The sequence below is a fragment of the Taudactylus pleione genome, unplaced genomic scaffold (genome assembly GCF_031769625.1).
Source record: "Taudactylus pleione unplaced genomic scaffold, aTauple2 ptg001597l, whole genome shotgun sequence".
NCBI classification, from domain to species: Eukaryota; Metazoa; Chordata; class Amphibia; order Anura; family Myobatrachidae; genus Taudactylus; species Taudactylus pleione.
In genome coordinates this window covers 663,178-689,324 of record NW_028285994.1, presented here as the reverse complement: position 1 = coordinate 689,324, position 26,147 = coordinate 663,178, and the positions used below count along the sequence as shown (strand labels likewise).

General features: G+C 46.4%; 1 protein-coding gene across 1 annotated transcript in view; it reads right to left on the bottom strand.

The window, feature by feature from the left end:
* The window catches only part of LOC148442168 (alanine aminotransferase 2-like), a 252,995-nt gene that overhangs the window by 189,095 nt on the left and 37,753 nt on the right, over positions 1-26,147 (bottom strand). Inside the window, exon 6 of the mRNA XM_088464132.1 lies at positions 11,589-11,668. Coding sequence (XP_088320258.1) covers positions 11,589-11,668 — 80 coding nt within the window. The remainder of the gene's footprint in view (positions 1-11,588; positions 11,669-26,147) is intronic.

The following is a 26,147-nucleotide window of genomic DNA, read 5'->3' as shown; positions in this document are numbered from 1 at the left end:
GCTGCACATTATTAATAAGTACAATATTATACTGTACATTATTACTAAGTACATTATTATCTGTACATCACTGCACATTATTACTAAGTACATTATTATACTGTACATGTATTACTAAGTACATTATTATACTGTACATCACTGCACATTATTACTAAGTACATTATTATACTGTACATGTATTACTAAGTACATTATTATACTGTACATCGCTGCACATTATTAATAAGTACAGTATTATACTGTACATTATTACTAAGTACATTATTATACTGTACATCACTGCACATTATTACTAAGTACATTATTATACTGTACATCGCTGCACAACTGTCCATTATACTGTACATCGCTGCACATTACTAAGTACATTATTATACTGTACATCGCTGCACAACTGTCCATTATACTGTACATCGCTGCACATTACTAAGTACATTATTATACTGTACATCGCTGCACAACTGTCCATTATACTGTACATCACTGCACATTTATTACTAAGTACATTTTTATTTAATCTGTAAAGGGCATTACTGTTTGGTATAATGTGTAAGGGGCATTACTGTGTAGCATAATCTATAATGGGCACTACTACTGTGTGGCATAATATAAGGGGTACTACTGTGTGGCATAACCTGAATATGCTGATTGGACTATGTGTGGGGGCCAATGTATGTTTTTTTTTTTTTTTACCTCTGGAGGGCCCTTTTAAGATCTTGCTATGTGGCCCACAAAGTTCTAGTTATGCCCTTGCATGCAAATACAGAGGGCTGACTAATATGTATGGTCACTTTAAAAAAGCACTACCTTTGAACTTGTATGAGTCATAAAGTTTGCTCAGCCTGTGGGATTAAAATGATACATTTATACAGTAGCTTTCATACAGGTTCTTGGCATACTAATGCACAGTCATCTAATGCACAATCAATTTCAAAAATCCTTGCAGCTCCCACTCAGCCCCTGGGTGAATGCAGAATAGAGATTGTGAGTTGAAACTGTGTCTTAAAAAGCCTAGGAAAAAGAAAGCAAGAAAACACGGACAGAAAATTTATCCTCAGCCAGAGCCTGTAGACATTCTGGTAGTGTAGGGTTAGTTGCAGGGATAAAAAAGGGGAAAGGGAAGGGGAAAAGAGTCTTGAACCTAATGTTGTGGCAATAGCAATTAATAATGAGGTCTGCCCAAAAACATCTTCAGTCCCTTTGGAAGACTCTGATCTGAGTGGATCCTAGAAGAAGGTTTATGTTTCCCTTAAGGAAACCAAGACCCTACCACCATCTGTCCCACCAGATAAGGGTGAGAAGGAGCTAGGGAGTTCCGGGTGTATTGCTTTAGGTGATGGTGGGGAGGTGAAGGTTGGTGGACCAAAAGAAAGGCCTTTGCCATCCAGGGAAGGTTCATTTACTGTACTAGGAAAATTAGTTCCTTTGTTAGGAACTCTAGAAACAATTAAAGAAGAATTAAGTTCAGGTCCTACTTTTATTATTCTTAATGATGGCTCCCCAACCTATAAGATTTGCCACCATTAATGTGGCATCTGTGTTTTCTGAATAAGCCCATTACGTGGCTTCTGATTTTTTTCAACAGCTTGAGGTTGATCTTTTGCTTTGCAAGAGACTATGGTAGATTGACTTTCAGATTTCTACAAGACCAAACATGAGTGGAAGCCGGATCCCTCATATTGGTCTCTGCCGCCGAGCTATACTGTGGGTTAGTGAAACCTTTTACCGGTATGGTAACCATTCGGCAAGTAATAGAGCTTGAAGTTGTTGAATCTCGTCCACAGCTATGGCTAACTGAATGAGTTCTTGGTCACCCTGGCTTTGTCTGCTATAGCCTACATATGATCATATGGAGAAAAGAGACCCTGGACACGAGTGTGTGTAACCACAAGCATCTCCTCTCTGGGTTTAATGCTCCAAGTGCAACAATTTATACACTCCAGATTGTTCACAGAAAAATCTGTTGTTCATTAAAAGCAGTGACATCGATGAGCTGGCGGTAACTTCTAGAGTAAGCATTTGAATTTAACATTCCTTCCCATATATGTACATATGCTTTGCTGTGCATATGTGACAGGCTCTGCACAATGAATTAACTCCCTCCTGTCCTGTACATTTACTTTCTATGTATATGTGGCATACTTGAAAACAAGATGGCTTCTTACAAAATGGCTTCTATACTTCCACAAAGTACACAACAAAAATATTCAGACACGTCACCATTACACCAACAGGGACTGTAATGACATTGTAATCAAATACATATACTTTAATATGGAGTTGGTCCCCCTTTTCCAGCTATAACAGCTTCCATTCTTCTTGGAAGGCTTTCCACACGGAGGGTTTCTGTGGGAGTTTGTGCCCAGTCATTCTGTAGATCATTTATGAGGTCAGGCACTGATGTTGGACGAGAAGGCCTGGTTCACAATCTCCTTCGAGTTCATCTCAAAGGTGCTCGATGGGGTTGAGGTCAGGGCTCTGTGTGGGCCAGTCGCAATCTTCCACACCGAGCTCATCAAACCATGTCTTTATAGTCCTTGCTTTGTGCACTGGGGCACAGTCATGTTGGAAAAGTGCCTTCCCCAAACTGTTGCCACAAAGCGGGAAGTCTAGCATTGTCCAAAATGTCTTGGTATAATGAAGCCTTAAGATTGCCCTTCACTGGAGATAAGAGGCCTAGCCCAAACCCTGACACACAGCCCCAGCTTCGCGGCTGAGTTGCTGTTGTTCCTAATGCTTCCAGCAGGGAAGAAATTTCATGAACCGTCTTATTGCAAAGGTGGCATCCTATCACAGCGCCACACTTCCTATCACAGCGCCACACTTCCTATCACAGCGCCACGTTTCCTATCACAGCGCCACACTTCCTATCACAGCGCCACGTTTCCTATCACAGTGCCACACTTCCTATCACAGTGCCACACTTCCTATCACAGCGCCACGTTTCCTATCACAGCGCCACACTTCCTATCACAGCGCCACACTTCCTATCACAGCGCCACACTTCCTATCACAGCGCCACACTTCCTAGGTATCACAGCGCCACACTTCCTATCACAGCGCCACACTTCCTAGGTATCACAGCGCCACGTTTCCTATCACAGCGCCACACTTCCTATCACAGCGCCACACTTCCTATCACAGCGCCACACTTCCTGTCACAGCGCCACACTTCCTATCACAGCACCACACTTCCTAGGTATCACAGTACCACATTTCCTATCACAGTACCACGCTTCCTATCACAGTATCACGCTTCCTGTCACAGTACCATGCTTCCTGTCACAGTACCACATTTCCTGTCACAGTACCACGCTTCCTATCACAGTACCACGTTTCCTGTCACAGTACCACGTTTCCTGTCACAGTACCACGTTTCCTTTCACAGTACCACGCTTCCTATCGCAGTACCACGCTTCCTATCGCAGTACCACGCTTCCTATCGCAGTAGCATGCTTCCTATCAGAGCACCACACTTCCTATCACAGCACCACACTTCCTATCACAGCGCCACACTTCCTAGGTATCACAGTACCACGTTTTCTATCACAGTACCACACTTCCTACCACAGCACCACATTTCCTATCGCAGTACCACGTTTCCTATCGCAGTACCACACTTCCTATCACAGTACCACGCTTCCTAGGTATCACAGTAACACGCTTCCTATCACAGTACCACGCTTCCTGTCACAATACCACGCTTCCTGTCACAGTACCATGTTTACTATCACAGTACAGGTTGAGTCTCCCTCTTCTCCATATATTCCGAAATACGGAATAATTTTGGCATGACTGAGATAATGAAACCTTTAATTTTTGATGGTTCAATGTACACAAACTTTGTCTAAGGCACAAATTATTAAAAATATGGTATACAATTACCTTCAGGCTGTGTATATAAGGTGTATATAACACATAAATGCATTCTATGTGTATATTGGGGTCCTAGTCCCAACACATTTCATTATGATATGCAAATATTCCAAAATATGGAATATTCCGTTATCCAAAATATCCCTAGTCCCAAGCATTTTGGATATGGGAGACTCAACCTGTACCATGCTTCCTATCACAGTACGTTTCCTATCGCAGTACCATGCTTGCTATCACACTACCATGCTTCCTATCACAGTACCACGCTTCCTATCACAGTACCACGCTTCCTATCACAGTACCACGTTTCCTATCGCAGTACCACGCTTCCTATCACAGTACCACGCTTCCTGCCACAGTACCACGCTTCCTATCACAGTACCACATTTCCTGTCACAGTACCATGCTTCCTATCACAGTACCATGCTTCCTATCACAGTACCACATTTCCTGTCACAGTACCATGCTTCCTATCACAGCACCACGCTTCCTGTCACAGTACCACATTTCCTATCACAGTACCACGCTTCCTATCACAGTATCACGCTTCCTGTCACAGTACCATGCTTCCTGTCACAGTACCACATTTCCTGTCACAGTACCACGCTTCCTATCACAGTACCACGTTTCCTGTCACAGTACCACGTTTCCTGTCACAGTACCACGTTTCCTTTCACAGTACCACGCTTCCTATCACAGTACCACGTTTCCTATCACAGTACCACGCTTCCTATCGCAGTACCATGCTTCCTATCAGAGCACCACACTTCCTATCACAGCACCACACTTCCTATCACAGCGCCACACTTCCTAGGTATCACAGTACCACGTTTTCTATCACAGTACCACACTTCCTACCACAGCACCACATTTCCTATCGCAGTACCACGTTTCCTATCGCAGTACCACACTTCCTATCACAGTACCACGCTTCCTAGGTATCACAGTAACACGCTTCCTATCACAGTACCACGCTTCCTGTCACAATACCACGCTTCCTGTCACAGTACCATGTTTACTATCACAGTACAGGTTGAGTCTCCCTCTTCTCCATATATTCCGAAATACGGAATAATTTTGGCATGACTGAGATAATGAAACCTTTAATTTTTGATGGTTCAATGTACACAAACTTTGTCTAAGGCACAAATTATTAAAAATATGGTATAAAATTACCTTCAGGCTGTGTATATAAGGTGTATATAACACATAAATGCATTCTATGTGTATATTGGGGTCCTAGTCCCAACACATTTCATTATGATATGCAAATATTCCAAAATACGGAATATTCCGTTATCCAAAATATCCCTAGTCCCAAGCATTTTGGATATGGGAGACTCAACCTGTACCATGCTTCCTATCACAGTACGTTTCCTATCGCAGTACCACGCTTGCTATCACACTACCACGCTTCCTATCACAGTACCACGCTTCCTGCCACAGTACCACGCTTCCTATCACAGTACCACATTTCCTGTCACAGTACCATGCTTCTTATCACAGTACCACGCTTCCTATCACAGTACCACGTTTCCTATCACAGTACCACGCTTCCTATCACAGTACCACGCTTCCTGTCACAGTACCACGCTTCCTATCACAGTACCACGTTTCCTGTCACAGTACCACGTTTCCTATCGCAGTACCACGCTTCCTATCACACTACCACGTTTCCTATCACAGTACCACGCTTCCTATCACAGTACCACGCTTCCTGCCACAGTACCACGCTTCCTATCACAGTACCACATTTCCTGTCACAGTACCATGCTTCCTATCACAGTACCACGCTTCCTATCACAGTACCACGCTTCCTATCGCAGTACCATGCGTCCTATCACAGCGCCACACTTCCTATCACAGCGCCATACTTCCTAGGTATCACAGTACCACGTTTCCTATCACAGTACCACACTTCCTACCACAGCCCAACATTTCCTATCACAGTACCATGCTTCCTATCACAGTACCATACTTCAAGGGGCCTATTCATCATCACTTAATTTTCACAAAAGCAGGTGAAAATGAACATTTTCACCTGCAATTGTGAAAACTAAGTTGTCGGGCCAACCATCAATAAGGTAAAGCAGGAGATATCACAGATGGCCCGCTGTCCCCATACACTAGTATGGGAACAGTATTCACCAAGCTCTGAAAATATAATATTTTCAGAGCTTGACTACGGGAGTGTTCGCCATCTTCAGATGGCGAATGCTCCGGCATCGCAACCCATTCCTTCCCTGTGAGAAGTAGGTCCAGAGTGCGAAGAGGGATTCCTTCGGATCCCTCTGCCCCTATCTGGCTCCTTCTGCCGGACATCGGGGTTCTTTTGGCGCATGCGTGACCTGTAGGTCATGCATGCACACTCCTGTCACTGCTCCGAAAAGCCATTCCTCGGGGGGCAGCTGATTTCGCATCAGCTGTCACCGCTCCGCAGCAATGATGAATTGCTCCAGGCAGCAGCAGCGGTGAGTTAGGATTTTAATGACCCCGATAATTAACATGATGAATAGGCCCCTAAGTCTTCAGAATGATCCATTTTGTATCACAAATGTTTGTAAATGGAGACTGCATGGCTGGTGCCTGATTTTATACACCTGTGGTAACGGGTCTGATGGAAACGCCTCAATTCAGTAATTAGCTGGTGTGGTCAATTACTTTTGTCCATCTAGTGTATGTAGATGTATAGTTTTGAATGTCAAACTGAGGGAATGCAACCCAAGACCTAGAATTGTCTAATATCCCCAAACTAAGTGGGATAGGAAGTGACTTATCAGGGAGATAAATCCCTATCTTTTTACAGCCCGGGAGATAGTCTTTGGAGGTGATTTTAACATTGTATTTAAAGTTTAAACCTAAAGATAAGGAAGATTCAAAGACTGCCCTGGGCTATAATTCCTCTATATTAGTTAGAATGATTAGAGAGGTTTGGTGGATGTGCATGGACACCATTCCCCAGACCTCACAGGGTGTACTATGTATGGAGGTAGCTGTAGACCTAGGATAGATAAGTTTTTTTGTTAAAGAGAATTCTGTAACTTCGGCCCCTGTGCGGACCCCTGTGGAGTTCTCCAATCACAATTGTCTATGTGCTAATTTGAACGTCTCGGAAACCCATCAGAAAAGAAGGGGCTTGTGGTGCTTAAGCTCTGAGGGCCTGATTCAGAGCCGGACGCTCTGACCAGAGCACTCGCTCTGAATCAGGGCCCTCCTACCTCAACTTGGAGCGGCCTCTTGGATGCTCGCATAGCTGTGGGTTACCACCCACAGCTATAGCGAGCGTCCATGATGATGGTCGCGATGGTCAAGACCATCGCGACCATCGGGCTTGCAAGGAGACCCTGCGGTAGGTTCAAATCCCGGCAGCGCCAGCCCGACATGGAAGGAAATCCCGATTGTCTAGAAGGTAAGTACTTACTAACCTAACTGTACCCCCTAAACCCTAATCCTCCTTTAGGGTGCCTAACCCTAACCTCCCCCCCTGTGCCTAAACCTAACCCCCCCTTTCCCCGCCGCCTAAACCTAAGTCCCCCGGGGAGGTGCCTAACCCTAACCTTTCCCCGGGGGTGCCTAACCCTAACCCTCCCTCCCCCTAGCCTAAACCTAACCCTCCGGGGGCGCCAGTCTCCCGGCATAGGTTAGTTAACCCTCGCCGGGATTCTGTAGTCTAGATGCTGGCGGTCGGCATTGTGACTGCCGGCATCATAAACATATACCACTCTGAACTTAGAGGGCACAATCCTTAGGGTTTCTCCACCCTCACAACTATGCGCCACTCTGTTTCCTCAAAAAGGAAACTTGATTTCTTGATCTCATAGCAGGAAGATAGTAGGGAAATCTCCCAAGTGAAATCTCTGATGAGGAAGTGTCAGTATGACTGGTAATCTTCTTTGGTGCTGGAGATGGATTATGGTCAATATCCCTTACCCGTTGATATGTAAGATGTGAGGAGGTTGTATGATGAGCGGGATGTCCTTCAGGAGTCCCGGGAGGGCATTCTTGGTGTTGTCAGCTCCTCCTAATCCGGCTTTCTCTCAGAAAGGCCACTTATCAGGGGGAAGATGGAACATGTCCTGAGGGAGACTCCACATGTGGATAGTCTGCATGCATCACTTGATACCCTGATTGGGGATATAACAGAAGACGAAAGTCAGAACAGCCATAGACGGTTTGTCTATGAAGAAGTCCCCAGGACCAGATGATTAACATCTGAAATCTATAAGACATTTACTGATATTCTAGTCTAATGCCTCATAGAAGTGTTTAATAATTGTCTGGACGATAGTTTACTTCTTCCTTCCATGAGGATGTCTGCCCTCATATTGTTGTCCAGGGGAAAAGACTCATCCAGAATTGAGAACTGGCACCCCGTTGCCCTTCTCAATGTGGCTCGTAAGATCTTGGCAAAAGTACTTTCTAACAGGTTAATTAGTTTTTCTCCTTCTCAGCACTGCACCGTGACAGGTTGAAGCACCGTTAGTGGTGTCCTTGGTGTCCCGGAGGCTGTGGATGGTGGCTGAGAACAAAAATGCTGAGAAGTGTGGAAAATATTTACTGGTGCTGGATCAGTCGAAAGTTTTAGTTTGGGTCAATCAAGATTAACACTGGTCTCTGAGGGGGTGTGTTTGGTCTTCCAGATAGGTGGTTAATTGGATTACAGTGATCTATAGACAAGCTGAGAGTTTCCCACTTGTGAATGGTTGGGTAGGTCCTGCTTTCTTGGTGAATTTGAGAGTTAGGCAGGGTTGGCCCCTGAGATTCCCCTTGTTTGTGTTTGCAATTGATTCCTTCATTCGGAGGGTGGAGGCAGCACAGTGAGAGGGGTACAGCTAAGTCTGGAGACATTGTTGAAAGTGGCGGCTTACGTGGATGATGTCACGATCAAGATTACTGATGTGAATGAAGACGTGATGGTAGATATCCATACATACTTTACTCTGAAGCTTCAGGGTCAACCAAGGAAAGCAATACTAATATCACAGCCACCCAATACATGACTCCCCTTCCCGGCACCTGAGAATTTTGATCTCCTGCTTCACCTTGGTGAGACTATCCAGAAGGTCAAGCTGTGAACATTCCTCACCAATCCAGGAAACCTTAGACTTTATGCTATATATAAGCTGAATAAAGCAGTATTAAAACGTTGATAATACATATACTGCTGTTCGTGCTTTTGTCCCTAGTGCCGCACCTACAGAACGTATATAGATAGATATATGTGACATGTATTTTCCGTACAGTATGCCGCAGCACAGTGGCGTAAGTTCATCCCAGATGCCCAGAGGCAAGTCATAATTTAATGTAGCAATTTGCATGCAGACAGGCTATAGACAAAGGAAGGCAGCAGCTGATGGTCTGACATGGAGCTCTCCACTAGAGTATGGTGGCTTCTCAGGTGCCGGGAAGCGGAGTCATGTATTGGGTGGCTGAGACAGAACACTCCAGGTAAATAGCTACAGCGTGAAGTGGGGTGAATATGTTGTGGACAATGAAGGAAGTGCCCCAGCAGAGCTGGAGCCCGGCGACAGGTGCCTCCATTGTCTCCCATAGTTCTGCCCCTGCTGCAGCATGTTTGGTGTGATGGTCATCATAATGTCTCGCCGCTGCTGACTACTAATACATATCTTTGCCAGGCAGAATGATTAATATATGTTTGTTTTGGGAGCGGGGGGGGGAAATTGCTATTTTATATTTATTGCACCTCTGAACGTTTTTATAATAATTGCGGTCAGCAGATAGAAGAGGACAATATGTAAATATGCATGACCCTTTTGAAGTTATGTTATATAGTAATCACCACTATGGCATAGTATAAAGCATTGTGGGCCTGATAGTGAGTCAGACGCAGCAGCGATGTTGGACGCAGTGGAGTGGTGGCACCACGCACACATAAATGGTGATTATACAGAGGGCAGTACAGAGTCAGACACACTCACACAGAAGTGCATCAGACATGTGCTGGGCGTTCCTGGGTGGTTACAGGGGGTTCCCTGATCAGACTGAGATGAAGCAATCGGTCAGGGTATGTTATTGGAGTGACACAGGAGTGATGCTGAAAGTGGTTGCATACAGAGACGCTGCATCACTCATATTGGAGGCCATACTTAGATGAATAATCTGTACCTAGTAGATGATGGGACCATTGACAATGTCTAAAGACGCACTAATATGTATTGCAGCATCTGTAGACGCTAACAGTGGGTGTCTCAGTCCTGGCATTATCAGACGCATGGCTGTGCACCATGTAAGGAGTTTGTAGCGACATTAGGATAAGGTTGCAGATGCAACTGTGGCAAAGGACGCACAGACGGGCACTGCAGCTTCCCATGCAGAATCAGGCCCTATGAGAAAATACAAAATAAAATTATTCCCTGAGTCTAATGTAGATCTTTAAGGTGCAGTTATATTCTTCATTTCTGCAAAGCAATATCAATATTATAAATGTGCTGGGTGTTCCTGGGTGGTTACAGGGGGTTGGCTAATCAGATGCAGATGTAGCGTAGTATGGGGGTGTTGTTGGAATGTGCTGAATCTCTCACATTGGAGGCCATACTCAGATGGATGAAATGCAAGTTGCATGGGGCTGGTGTAAGCTTTGATGATGCAACTGATGGTGACTTCTAAAAGGCACAACAAGTGGTATAGCAGCGTCTATAGACGCTAAAAGTAGGCTTCTCAGGCCTAAGTGCGTCCAACTCAGAATCAGGCCCTAAAGGGGAGAGAATCCCGCCCCCCTCAGCAGACTCCACCCTCTCAACATATCCCGTCCCATTAGGGCTGCTTCCAAAAATTTCCCGGGCTGGTTTTCCATCCCAATCCGCCCCTGCACACATGTGACCAATATGAGTGAGTACAAATGAACACTCTTTATTTACAAGTAACAAACAAACAAACAATTAACAAACTACATACAAAGTATACAGTATACTCAACTTTTGTCTATGTATTCAGATGACACCGGTAATTCATCATCTTCAGTATAAGATGTTCTTCATCTTATCTTCCGGGGAGCCCTCGTTTCACAACGCCCAGATAGTTCAATTTACATTGCAGGCATCCTAATTTCAGCCTTAGAGATCCATGCACGAGCCAAGAGCCCTTTGTCTACCTCTGATTTATATAACCTAAAATGGGGTGGTGGCTGTCCGGATATTAAGCCCATATTAATTACAAACTAGGTACTGTACCAAGCACTGATTGGTCCAACGTAGCATTGATTAAACTTATCTCTCTTGCACATGCTCCATAAGCACTAAGATATATACTACCAGACAAAGACATACTTTAATGACGTATCCTAGTATGTTTGGAGATAAACTGTTTCAAAGCTCCTTTGTGTCGAATCTCAGATTACCCATAATGCTTAGCATCTCTACACATTTTACAGTAGTCATTCTAATGGAATGTAGCTAACTACTGATAAGAACATGTAAGCTATGAATGGCTCATTATACATCTCTGCTAGTAGCAATGGCAGGTACAAGCTAGGCCTCAATATTTATGTCTTTTGACCTCAAAAGGTTATATCTAACCATTCTATGCAAAGACTGCAACTATATGGATACAATCTTTTTTCAAACCTCAAAGAGACCTAGTAAGGGTATATGTGTGTGTTACAACTTACAACGTATATGCCTATGTAGAAATTAACAATATAAACCACTAGTTACAGTTATATATGTGTGTAATACATAATTAGGTAATACCTCATCAGCAAAGAGCAGCAAGTTCTCTTCAGCAGCCAATCGAATAATCTCCTCTATATTATCCCTGGTAAGTACGTGTCCTGTGAATAGATCAGAGTAATAATGTCCATCTGCTACCAGGATACAATGCTGGGAATGGTGGAGGCTGTGTTAGTGGCAGAGGATGGAGAGGCTGCAGCAGTCAGAGTACAGGACATGATGGGAATGGTAGAGGCTGGAGAGGTTGCTGCAGTCAGTAAAGGACATGATGGAGTGGTGGAGGCTGGGTTAGTGACAGAGGATGGAGAGGCTGCTGCAGTCAGAGTACAGGATATGATGGGAATGGTAGAGGCTGGGTGAAGGACATGCTGGGAATGGTAGAGGCTGGGTTAGTGACAGAGGATGGAGAGGCTGCTGCAGTCAGAGTACAGGACATGATGGGAATGGTAGAGGCTGGGTTAGTGACAGAGGGCAGAGAGGCTGCTGCAGTCAGAGTACAGGACATGATGGGAATGGTAGAGGCTGGGTTAGTGACAGAAGGTGGAGAGGCTGCTGCAGTCAGAGTACAGGAGATGCTGGGAATGGTAGAGGCTGGGTTAGTGGCAGAGGATGGAGAGGCTGCTGCAGTCAGAGTACAGGACATGATGGGAATGATAGAGGCTGGGTTAATGACAGGGTGGAGAGGCTGCTGCAGTCAGAGTACAGGACATTATGGGAATGGTAGAGGCTGGGTGAAGGACAGGGTGGAGAGGCTGCTGCAGTCAGAGTACAGGACACGCTGGGAATGGTAGAGGCTGGGTTAGTGACAGAGGATGGAGAGCCTGCTGCAGTCAGAGTACAGGACATGATGGGAATGGTAGAGGCTGGGTTAGTGACAGAGGGCGGAGAGGCTGCTGCAGTCAGAGTACAGGACATGATGGGAATGGTAGAGGCTGGGTTAGTGACAGAGGATGGAGAGGTTGCTGCAGTCAGTACAGGACATGATGGGAATGGTAGAGGCTGGGTTAGTGACAGAGGATGGAGAGGCTGCGGCAGTCAGAGAACAGGACACGCTGGGAATGGTAGAGGCTGGAGAGGTTGCTGCAGTCAGTACAGGACATGATGGGAATGGTGGAGGCTGGGTTAGTGACAGAGGATGGAGAGACTGCTGCAGTCAGAGTACAGGATATGATGGGAATGGTAGAGGCTGGGTGAAGGACACGCTGGGAATGGTAGAGGCTGGGTTAGTGACAGAGGATGGAGAGGCTGCTGCAGTCAGAGTACAGGACATGATGGGAATGGTAGAGGCTGGGTTAGTGACAGAGGGTGGAGAGGCTGCTGCAGTCAGAGTACAGGACATGATGGGAATGGTAGAGGCTGGGCTAGTGACAGAGGGTGGAGAGGCTGCTGCAGTCAGAGTACAGGACACGCTGGGAATGGTGGAGGCTGGGTTAGTGACAGAGGATGGTTAGGCTGCTGCAGTCAGAGTACAGGATATGATGGGAATGGTAGAGGCTGGGCGAAGGACATGCTGGGAATGGTAGAGGCTGGGTTAGTGACAGAGGATGGAGAGGCTGCTGCAGTCAGAGGACAGGACATGATGGGAATGGTAGAGGCTGGGTTAATGACAGGGTGGAGAGGCTGCTGCAGTCAGAGTACAAGACATGCTGGGAATGGTAGAGGCTGGGTTAGTGGCAGAGGATGGAGAGGCTGCTGCAGTCAGACTACAGGAGATGCTGGGAATGGTAGCGGCTGGGTTAGTGGCAGAGGATGGAGAGGCTGCTGCAGTCAGAGTACAGGACATGATGGGAATGGTAGAGGCTGGGTTAGTGACAGGGTGGAGAGGCTGCTGCAGTCAGAGTACAGGACATGATGGGAATGGTAGAGGCTGGGTGAAGGACAGGGTGGAGAGGCTGCTGCAGTCAGAGTACAGGACACGCTGGGAATGGTAGAGGCTGGGTTAGTGACAGAGGCTGGAGAGCCTGCTGCAGTCAGAGTACAGGACATGATGGGAATGGTAGAGGCTGGGTTAGTGACAGAGGGCGGAGAGGCTGCTGCAGTCAGAGTACAGGACATGATGGGAATGGTAGAGGCTGGGTTAGTGACAGAGGGTGGAGAGGCTGCTGCAGTCAGAGTACAGGACATGATGGGAATGGTAGAGGCTGGGTTAGTGACAGAGGGTGGAGAGGCTGCTGCAGTCAGAGTACAAGACACGCTGGGAATGGTAGAGGCTGGGTTAGTGACAGAGGATGGAGAGCCTGCTGCAGTCAGAGTACAGGACATGATGGGAATGGTAGAGGCTGGATAAGTGACAGAGGATGGAGAGGCTGCTGCAGTCAGAGTACAGGACATGATGGGAATGGTAGAGGCTGGGTTAGTGACAGAGGGCGGAGAGGCTGCTGCAGTCAGAGTACAGGACATGATGGGAATGGTAGAGGCTGGATTAGTGACAGAGGATGGAGAGGCTGCTGCAGTCAGAGTACAGGACATGATGGGAATGGTAGAGGCTGGGTTAGTGACAGAGGGCGGAGAGGCTGCTGCAGTCAGAGTACAGGACATGCTGGGAATGGTAGAGGCTGGAGAGGCTGCTGCAGTCAGAGTACAGGACATGATGGGAATGGTAGAGGCTGGGTTAGTGACAGAGGATGGAGAGGTTGCTGCAGTCAGAGTACAGGACACGCTGGGAATGGTAGAGGCTGGGGTAGTGACAGAGGATGAATAGGCTGCTGCAGTCAGAGTACAGGATATGATGGGAATGGTAGAGGCTGGGCGAAGGACACGCTGGGAATGGTAGAGGCTGGGTTAGTGACAGAGGATGGAGAGGCTGCTGCAGTCAGAGTACAGGACATGATGGGAATGGTAGAGGCTGGGTTAGTGACAGAGGGCGGAGAGGCTGCTGCAGTCAGAGTACAGGACATGATGGGAATGGTAGAGGCTGGGTTAGTGACAGAAGGTGGAGAGGCTGCTGCAGTCAGAGTACAAGACATGCTGGGAATGGTAGAGGCTGGGTTAGTGGCAGAGGATGGAGAGGCTGCTGCAGTCAGAGTACAGGACATGATGGGAATGGTAGAGGCTGGGTTAATGACAGGGTGGAGAGGCTGCTGCAGTCAGAGTACAGGACATTATGGGAATGGTAGAGGCTGGGTGAAGGACAGGGTGGAGAGGCTGCTGCAGTCAGAGTACAGGACATGATGGGAATGGTAGAGGCTGGGTTAGTGACAGAGGGCGGAGAGGCTGCTGCAGTCAGAGTACAGGACATGATGGGAATGGTAGAGGCTGGGTTAGTGACAGAGGGTGGAGAGGCTGCTGCAGTCAGAGTACAGGACATGATGGGAATGGTAGAGGCTGGGTTAGTGACAGAGGGCAGAGAGGCTGCTGCAGTCAGAGTACAGGACATGATGGGAATGGTAGAGGCTGGGTTAGTGACAGAAGGTGGAGAGGCTGCTGCAGTCAGAGTACAAGACATGCTGGGAATGGTAGAGGCTGGGTTAGTGGCAGAGGATGGAGAGGCTGCTGCAGTCAGAGTACAGGAGATGCTGGGAATGGTAGCGGCTGGGTTAGTGGCAGAGGATGGAAAGGCTGCTGCAGTCAGAGTACAGGACATGATGGGAATGGTAGAGGCTGGGTTAGTGACAGGGTGGAGAGGCTGCTGCAGTCAGAGTACAGGACATGATGGGAATGGTAGAGGCTGGGTGAAGGACAGGGTGGAGAGGCTGCTGCAGTCAGAGTACAGGACACGCTGGGAATGGTAGAGGCTGGGTTAGTGACAGAGAATGGAGAGCCTGCTGCAGTCAGAGTACAGGACATGATGGGAATGGTAGAGGCTGGGTTAGTGACAGAGGGCGGAGAGGCTGCTGCAGTCAGAGTACAGGACATGATGGGAATGGTAGAGGCTGGGTTAGTGACAGAGGGTGGAGAGGCTGCTTCAGTCAGAGTACAGGACATGATGGGAAAGGTAGAGGCTGGGTTAGTGACAGAGGGTGGAGAGGCTGCTGCAGTCAGAGTACAAGACACGCTGGGAATGGTAGAGGCTGGGTTAGTGACAGAGGATGGAGAGCCTGCTGCAGTTAGAGTACAGGACATGATGGGAATGGTAGAGGCTGGATTAGTGACAGAGGATGGAGAGGCTGCTGCAGTCAGAGTACAGGACATGATGGGAATGGTAGAGGCTGGGTTAGTGACAGAGGGCGGAGAGGCTGCTGCAGTCAGAGTACAGGACATGATGGGAATGGTAGAGGCTGGATTAGTGACAGAGGATGGAGAGGCTGCTGCAGTCAGAGTACAGGACATGATGGGAATGGTAGAGGCTGGATTAGTGACAGAGGATGGAGAGGCTGCTGCAGTCAGAGTACAGGACATGATGGGAATGGTAGAGGCTGGGTTAGTGACAGAGGGCGGAGAGGCTGCTGCAGTCAGAGTACAGGACATGCTGGGAATGGTAGAGGCTGGAGAGGCTGCTGCAGTCAGAGTATAGGACATGATGGGAATGGTAGAGGCTGGGTTAGTGACAGAGGATGGAGAGGTTGCTGCAGTCAGTACAGGACATGATGGGAATGGTAGAGGCTGGGTTAGTGACAGAGGATGGAGAGGCTGCGGCAGTCAGAGAACAGGACACGCTGGGAATGGTAGAGGCTGGAGAGGTTGCTGCAGTCAGTACAGGACATGATGGGAATGGTGGAGGCTGGGTTAGGGACAGAGGATGGAGAGGCTGCTGCAGTCAGAGTACAGGATATGATGGGAATGGTAGAGGCTGGGTGAAGGACACGCTGGGAATGGTAGAGGCTGGGTTAGTGACAGAGGATGGAGAGCCTGCTGCAGTCAGAGTACAGGACATGAAGGGAATGGTAGAGGCTGGGTTAGTGACAGAGGGCGGAGAGGCTGCTGCAGTCAGAGTACAGGACATGATGGGAATGGTAGAGGCTGGGTTAGTGACAGAGGGTGGAGAGGCTGCTGCAGTCAGAGTACAGGACATGATGGGAATGGTAGAGGCTGGGTTAGTGACAGAGGGCAGAGAGGCTGCTGCAGTCAGAGTACAGGACATGATGGGAATGGTAGAGGCTGGGTTAGTGACAGAGGATGGAGAGGCTGCGGCAGTCAGAGAACAGGACACGCTGGGAATGGTAGAGGCTGGAGAGGTTGCTGCAGTCAGTACAGGACATGATGGGAATGGTGGAGGCTGGGTTAGGGACAGAGGATGGAGAGGCTGCTGCAGTCAGAGTACAGGATATGATGGGAATGGTAGAGGCTGGGTGAAGGACACGCTGGGAATGGTAGAGGCTGGGTTAGTGACAGAGGATGGAGAGCCTGCTGCAGTCAGAGTACAGGACATGAAGGGAATGGTAGAGGCTGGGTTAGTGACAGAGGGCGGAGAGGCTGCTGCAGTCAGAGTACAGGACATGATGGGAATGGTAGAGGCTGGGTTAGTGACAGAGGGTGGAGAGGCTGCTGCAGTCAGAGTACAGGACATGATGGGAATGGTAGAGGCTGGGTTAGTGACAGAGGGCAGAGAGGCTGCTGCAGTCAGAGTACAGGACATGATGGGAATGGTAGAGGCTGGGTTAGTGACAGAAGGTGGAGAGGCTGCTGCAGTCAGAGTACAAGACATGCTGGGAATGGTAGAGGCTGGGTTAGTGGCAGAGGATGGAGAGGCTGCTGCAGTCAGAGTACAGGAGATGCTGGGAATGGTAGCGGCTGGGTTAGTGACAGGGTGGAGAGGCTGCTGCAGTCAGAGTACAGGACATGATGGGAATGGTAGAGGCTGGGTGAAGGACAGGGTGGAGAGGCTGCTGCAGTCAGAGTACAGGACACGCTGGGAATGGTAGAGGCTGGGTTAGTGACAGAGGATGGAGAGCCTGCTGCAGTCAGAGTACAGGACATGATGGGAATGGTAGAGGCTGGGTTAGTGACAGTGGGCGGAGAGGCTGCTGCAGTCAGAGTACAGGACATGATGGGAATGGTAGAGGCTGGGTTAGTGACAGAGGGTGGAGAGGCGGCTGCAGTCAGAGTACAGGACATGATGGGAATGGTAGAGGCTGGGTTAGTGACAGAGGGTGGAGAGGCTGCTGCAGTCAGAGTACAAGACACGCTGGGAATGGTAGAGGCTGGGTTAGTGACAGAGGATGGAGAGCCTGCTGCAGTCAGAGTACAGGACATGAAGGGAATGGTAGAGGCTGGATTAGTGACAGGATGGAGAGGCTGCTGCAATCAGAGTACAGGACATGATGGGAATGGTAGAGGCTGGGTTAGTGACAGAGGGCGGAGAGGCTGCTGCAGTCAGAGTACAGGACATGATGGGAATGGTAGAGGCTGGATTAGTGACAGAGGATGGAGAGGATGCTGCAGTCAGAGTACAGGACATGATGGGAATGGTAGAGGCTGGGTTAGTGACAGAGGGCAGAGAGGCTGCTGCAGTCAGAGTACAGGACATGCTGGGAATGGTAGAGGCTGGAGAGGCTGCTGCAGTCAGAGTACAGGACATGCTGGGAATGGTAGAGGCTGGAGAGGCTGCTGCAGTCAGAGTACAGGACATGATGGGAATGGTAGATGCTGGGTTAGTGACAGAGGATGGAGAGGTTGCTGCAGTCAGTACAGGACATGATGGGAATGGTAGAGGCTGGGTTAGTGACAGAGGATGGAGAGGCTGCGGCAGTCAGAGAACAGGACACACTGGGAATGGTAGAGGCTGGAGAGGTTGCTGCAGTCAGTACAGGACATGATGGGAATGGTGGAGGCTGGGTTAGGGACAGAGGATGGAGAGGCTGCTGCAGTCAGAGTACAGGATATGATGGGAATGGTAGAGGCTGGGTGAAGGACACGCTGGGAATGGTAGAGGCTGGGTTAGTGACAGAGGATGGAGAGGCTGCTGCAGTCAGAGTACAGGACATGATGGGAATGGTAGAGGCTGGGTGAAGGACAGGGTGGAGAGGCTGCTGCAGTCAGAGTACAGGATACGCTGGGAATGGTAGAGGCTGGGTTAGTGACAGAGGATGGAGAGCCTGCTGCAGTCAGAGTACAGGACATGATGGGAATGGTAGAGGCTGGGTTAGTGACAGAGGGCGGAGAGGCTGCTGCAGTCAGAGTACAGGACATGATGGGAATGGTAGAGGCTGGGTTAGTGACAGAGGGTGGAGAGGCTGCTGCAGTCAGAGTACAGGACATGATGGGAATGGTAGAGGCTGGGTTAGTGACAGAGGGTGGAGAGGCTGCTGCAGTCAGAGTACAAGACACGCTGGGAATGGTAGAGGCTGGGTTAGTGACAGAGGATGGAGAGCCTGCTGCAGTCAGAGTACAGGACATGATGGGAATGGTAGAGGCTGGATTAGTTACAGAGGATGGAGAGGCTGCTGCAGTAAGAGTACATGACATGATGGGAATGGTAGAGGCTGGGTTAGTGACAGAGGGCGGAGAGGCTGCTGCAGTCAGAGTACAGGACATGATGGGAATGGTAGAGGCTGGGTTAGTGACAGAGGGTGGAGAGGCTGCTGCAGTCAGAGTACAAGAAACGCTGGGAATGGTAGAGGCTGGGTTAGTGGCAGAGGATTGAGAGGCTGCTGCAGTCAGAGTACAGGAGATGCTGGGAATGGTAGAGGCTGGGTTAGTGGCAGAGGATGGAGAGGCTGCTGCAGTCAGAGTACAGGACATGATGGGAATGGTAGAGGCTGGGTTAGTGACAGGGTGGAGAGGCTGCTGCAGTCAGAGTACAGGATATGATGGGAATGGTAGAGGCTGGGTTAGTGGCAGAGGATGGAGAGGCTGCTGGAGTCAGAGTACAGGACATGATGGGAATGGTAGAGGTTGGGTTAGTGACAGAGGATGGAGAGGCTGCTGCAGTCAGAGTACAGGACATGATGGGAATGGTAGAGGCTGGGTTAGTGACAGAGGGCAGAGAGGCTGCTGCAGTCAGAGTACAGGACATGATGGGAATGGTAGAGGCTGGGTTAGTGACAGAAGGTGGAGAGGCTGCTGCAGTCAGGGTACAAGACATGCTGGGAATGGTAGAGGCTGGGTTAGTGGCAGAGGATGGAGAGGCTGCTGCAGTCAGAGTACAGGAGATGCTGGGAATGGTAGTGGCTGGGTGAAGGACACGCTGGGAATGGTAGAGGCTGGGTTAGTGACAGAGGAAGGAGAGGCTGCTGCAGTCAGAGTACAGTACATGATGGGAATGGTAGAGGCTGGGTTAGTGACAGAGGGCAGAGAGGCTGCTGCAGTCAGAGTACAGGACATGATGGGAATGGTAGAGGCTGTGTTAGTGACAGAAGGTGGAGAGGCTGCTGCAGTCAGAGTACAAGACATGCTGGGAATGGTAGAGGCTGGGTTAGTGGCAGAGGATGGAGAGGCTGCTGCAGTCAGAGTACAGGACATGATGGGAATGGTAGAGGCTGGGTGAAGGACACGCTGGGAATGGTACAGGCTGGGTTAGTGACAGAGGATGGAGAGGCTGCTGCAGTCAGAGTACAGGACATGATGGGAATGGTAGAGGCTGGGTTAGTGACAGAGGGCAGAGAGGCTGCTGCAGTCAGAGTACAGGACATGATGGGAATGGTAGAGGCTGGGTTAGTGACAGAGGGCGGAGAGGCTGCTGCAGTCAGAGTACAGGACATGATGGGAATGGTAGAGGCTGGGTTAGTGACAGAGGGTGGAGAGGCTGCTGCAGTCAGAGTACAAGACACACTGGGAATGGTAGAGGCTGGGTTAGTGGTAGCGGATTGAGAGGCTGCTGCAGTCAGAGTACAGGAGATGCTGGGAATGGTAGAGGCTGGGTTAGTGGCAAAGGATGGAGAGGCTGCTGCAGTCAGAGTACAGGACATGATGGGAATGGTAGAGGCTGGGTTAGTGACAGGGTGGAGAGGCTGCTGCAGTCAGAGTACAGGATATGATGGGAATGGTAGAGGCTGGGTTAGTGGCAGAGGATGGAGAGGCTGCTGCAGTCAGAGTACAGGACATGATGGGAATGGTAGAGGCTGGGTTAGTGGCAGAGGATGGAGAGGCTGCTGCAGTCAGAGTACAGGACAAGCTGGGAATGGTAGAGGCTGGATTAGTGACAGAGGATGGAGAGGCTGCTGCAGTCAGAGTACAGGACATGCTGGGAATGGTAGAGGCTGGAGAGGCTGCTGCAGTCAGAGTACAGGACATGATGGGAATGGTAGAGGCTAGGTTAGTGACAGAGGATGGAGAGGCTGCTGCAGTCAGAGTACAGGACATGCTGGGAATGGTAGAGGCAGGAGAGGCTGCTGCAGTCAGAGTACAGGACATGATGGGAATGGTAGAGGCTGGGTTAGTGACAGAGGATGGAGAGGTTGCTGCAGTCAGTACAGGACATGATGGGAATGGTAGAGGCAGGGTTAGTGACAGAGGATGGAGAGGCTGCGGCAGTCAGAGTACAGGACACGCTGGGAATGGTAGAGGCTGGAGAGGCTGCTGCAGTCAGAGTACAGGACATGCTGGGAATGGTGGAGGCTGGGTTAGTGACAGAGGATGGAGAGGCTGCTGCAGTCTGAGTACAGGACATGATGGGAATGGTAGAGGCTGGGTTAATGACAGAGGGTGGAGAGGCTGCTGCAGTCAGAGTATAGGACATGATGGGAATGGAAGATGCTGGGTAAGTGATAGAGGGTGGAGAGGCTGCTGCAGTCAGAGTACAGGACATGATGGGAATGGTAGAGGCTGGGTTAGTGACAGAGGATGGAGAGGCTGCTGCAGTCCGAGTTCAGGACATGATGGGAATGGTAGAGGCTGGGTTAATGACAGAGGGTGGAGAGGCTGCTGCAGTCAGAGTACAGGAAATGCTGGGAATGGTAGAGGCTGGAGAGGCTGCTGCAGTCAGAGTACAGGACATGATGGGAATGGTAGAGGCTAGGTTAGTGACAGAGGATGGAGAGGCTGCTGCAGTCAGAGTACAGGACATGCTGGGAATGGTAGAGGCAGGAGAGGCTGCTGCAGTCAGAGTACAGGACATGATGGGAATGGTAGAGGCTGGGTTAGTGACAGAGGATGGAGAGGTTGCTGCAGTCAGTACAGGACATGATGGGAATGGTAGAGGCAGGGTTAGTGACAGAGGATGGAGAGGCTGCGGCAGTCAGAGTACAGGACACGCTGGGAATGGTAGAGGCTGGAGAGGCTGCTGCAGTCAGAGTACAGGACATGCTGGGAATGGTGGAGGCTGGGTTAGTGACAGAGGATGGAGAGGCTGCTGCAGTCAGAGTACAGGACATGATGGGAATGGTAGAGGCTGGGTTAATGACAGAGGGTGGAGAGGCTGCTGCAGTCAGAGTATAGGACATGATGGGAATGGAAGAGGCTGGGTTAGTGATAGAGGGTGGAGAGGCTGCTGCAGTCAGAGTACAGGACATGATGGGAATGGTAGAGGCTGGGTTAGTGACAGAGGATGGAGAGGCTGCTGCAGTCCGAGTTCAGGACATGATGGGAATGGTAGAGGCTGGGTTAATGACAGAGGGTGGAGAGGCTGCTGCAGTCAGAGTACAGGACACGCTGGTTATGGTAGAGGCTGGGTTAGTGACAGAGGATGGAGAGGCTGCTGCAGTCAGAGTACAGGACACGCTGGGAATGGTAGAGGCTGGGTTAGTGACAGAGGGTGGAGAGGCTGCTGCAGTCAGAGTACAGGACATGATGGGAATGGTAGAGGCTGGGTTAGTGGCAGAGGATGGAGAGGCTGCTGCAGTCAGAGTACAGGACATGATGGGAATGGTAGAGGCTGGGTGAAGGACACGCTGGGAATGGTAGAGGCTGGGTTAGTGACAGAGGATGGAGAGGCTGCTGCAGTCAGAGTACAGGACATGATGGGAATGGTAGAGGCTGGGTTAGTGACAGAGGGCAGAGAGGCTGCTGCAGTCAGAGTACAGGACATGATGGGAATGGTAGAGGCTGGGTTAGTGACAGAGGATGGAGAGGCTGCTGCTGTCAGAGTACAGGGCATATAACTATGGAACCATGTAACTATGTAACTATATATAACCATGTAACTATGTAACAATATAACCCTGTAACTATGTAACTATATATAACCATGTAACTATGTAACAATATAACCCTGTAACTATATAACCCTGTAACTATATAACCCTGTAACTATATAATCCTGTAACTATGTAACTATATAACCCTGTAACTATATAACTATATAACCCTGTAACCATGTAACTATATAACCTTGTAAATATGTAACTATATAACCCTGTAACCATGTAACTATATAACCCTGTAACCATGTAACTATATAACTATGTAACTATATAACCCTGTAACTATGTAACTATATAACCCTGTAACTATATCATTATATAACCCTGTAACTTTGTAACTATATAACCCTGTAACTATATCATTATATAACCCTGTAACTATGTAACTATATAACCCTGTAACTATGTAACTATATAACCCTGTAACTGTGTAACTATATAACCCTGTAACTATATAACCCTATAACTATGTAACTATATAACCCTGTAACTATGTAAGTATATAACCCTGTAACTATGTATCTATATAACCCTGTAACTGTATAACTATGTAACTATATAACCCTGTAACTATGTAACTATATAACCCTGTAACTATGTATCTATATAACCCTGTAACTATATAACTATGTAACTATATAACCCTGTAACTATATAACCATATAACTATGTAACTATATAACCCTGTAACTGTGTAACTATATAACCCTGTAACTATATAATCCTGTAACTATGTAACTATATAACCCTGTAACTATGTAACAATATAACCCTGTAACTATGTAACAATATAACCCTGTAACTATGTAACTATATAACCCTGTAACTATGTAACAATATAACCCTGTAACTATATAACCATATAACTATGTAACTATATAACCCTGTAACTGTGTAACTATATAACCCTGTAACTATATAATCCTGTAACTATAAAATCCTGTAACTATGTAACTATATAACCCTATAACTATGTAACTATATAACCCTGTAACTATGTAACTATATAACCCTGTAACTATGTATCTATATAACCCTGTAACTGTATAACTATGTAACTATATAACCCTGTAACTATGTAACTATATAACCCTGTAACTATGTATCTATATAACCCTGTAACTATATAACTATGTAACTATATAACCCTGTAACTATATAACCATATAACTATGTAACTATATAACCCTGTAACTATATAATCCTGTAACTATATAACCCTGTAACTATATAACTATGTAACCCTCTAACTATATAACCCTGTAACTATATAACCCTGTAACTATGTAACAATATAACCCTGTAACTATATAACTATGTAACTATATAACCCTGTAACTATGTAACTATATAACCCTGTAACTATATAACTATGTAACCCTGTAACTATATAACCATATAACCCTGTAACCATGTAACTATATAACCCTGTAACTATGTAACTATATAACCCTGTAACTATATAACTATGTAACTATGTAACAATATAACCCTGTAACTATATAACTATGTTACTATATAACCCTGTAACTATGTAACTATATAACCCTGTAACTATATAACTATGTAACCCTGTAACCATGTAACTATATAACCTTGTAACTGTGTAACTATATAACCCTGTAACTATGTAACTATATAACCCTGTAACTATGTAACTATATAACCCTGTAACTATATAACTATGTAACTATATAACCCTGTAACCATGTAACTATATAACCCTGTAACTATGTAACTATATAACCTTGTAACCATGTAACTATATAACCCTGTAACTATGTAACTATATAACCCTGTAACTATATAATCCTGTAATTATGTAACTATATAACCCTGTAACTATATAACTATGTAACCCTATAACTATATAATCCTGTAACTATGTAACTTTATAACCCTGTAACTATGTAACAATATAACCCTGTAACTATATAACCCTGTAACTGTGTAACTATATAACCCTGTAACTATGTAACTATATAACCCTGTAATTATGTAACTATATAACCCTGTAACTATATAACTATGTAACTATATAACCCTGTAACTATATAACTATATAACCCTGTAACCATGTAACTATATAACCTTGTAACCATGTAACTATATAACCCTGTAACAATATAATCCTGTAACTATGTAACTATATAACCCTGTAACTATATAACTATATAACCCTGTAACCATGTAACTATATAACCTTGTAACCATGTAACAATATAATCCTGTAACTATGTAACTATATAACCCTGTAACTATGTAACTATATAACCCTGTAACCGTGTAACTATATAACCCTGTAACTATATAACTATATAACCCTGTAACTATGTAACTATATAACCCTGTAACTATGTAACTATATAACCCTGTAACTATATAACCCTGTAACTGTGTAACTATATAACCCTGTAACTATGTAACTATATAACCCTGTAACTATATAACCCTGTAACTATGTAACAATATAACCCTGTAACTATATAACCCTGTAACTGTGTAACTATATAACCCTGTAACTATGTAACTATATAACCCTGTAACTATATAACTATGTAACTATATAACCCTGTAACTATATAACTATATAACCCTGTAACTATGTAACTATGTAACTATATAACCCTGTAACTATATAACTATATAACCCTGTAACCATGTAAATATATATCCCTGTAACTATATAACTATGTAACTATATAACCCTGTAACTATATAACTATATAACCCTGTAACTATGTAACTATGTAACTATATAACCCTGTAACTATATAACTATATAACCCTGTAACCATGTAACTATATAACTATATAACCCTGTAACCTTGTAACTATATAACCCTGTAACTATATAACCCTGTAACTATGTAACTATGTAACTATATAACCCTGTAACTATATAACTATATAACCCTGTAACTATATAACTATATAACCCTGTAACTATATAACTATGTAACTATATAACCCTGTAACTATATAACTATATAACCCTGTAACCATGTAACTATATAACCTTGTAACCATGTAACTATATAACCCTGTAACAATATAATCCTGTAACTATGTAACTATATAACCCTGTAACTATATAACTATATAACCCTGTAACCATGTAACAATATAATCCTGTAACTATGTAACTATATAACCTTGTAACCATGTAACTATATAACCCTGTAACAATATAATCCTGTAACTATGTAACTATATAACTCTGTAACTATATAACTATATAAACCTGTAACTATATAACCATGTAACTATATAACCATGTAACTATATAACCCTGTAACTATATAACCCTGTAACTATATAACTCTGTAACTATGTAACTATATAACCGTGTAACTATATAACCATGTAACTATATAACCCTGTAACTATATAACCGTGTAACTATATAACCATGTAACTATATAACCATGTAACTATATAACCGTGTAACTATATAACTCTGTAACTATGTAACTATATAACCGTGTAACTATATAACCGTGTAACTATATAAACCTGTAACTATGTAACTATATAACCATGTAACTATATAACCGTGTAACTATATAACTCTGTAACTATATAACTATATAACCCTGTAACTATATAACCATGTAACTAT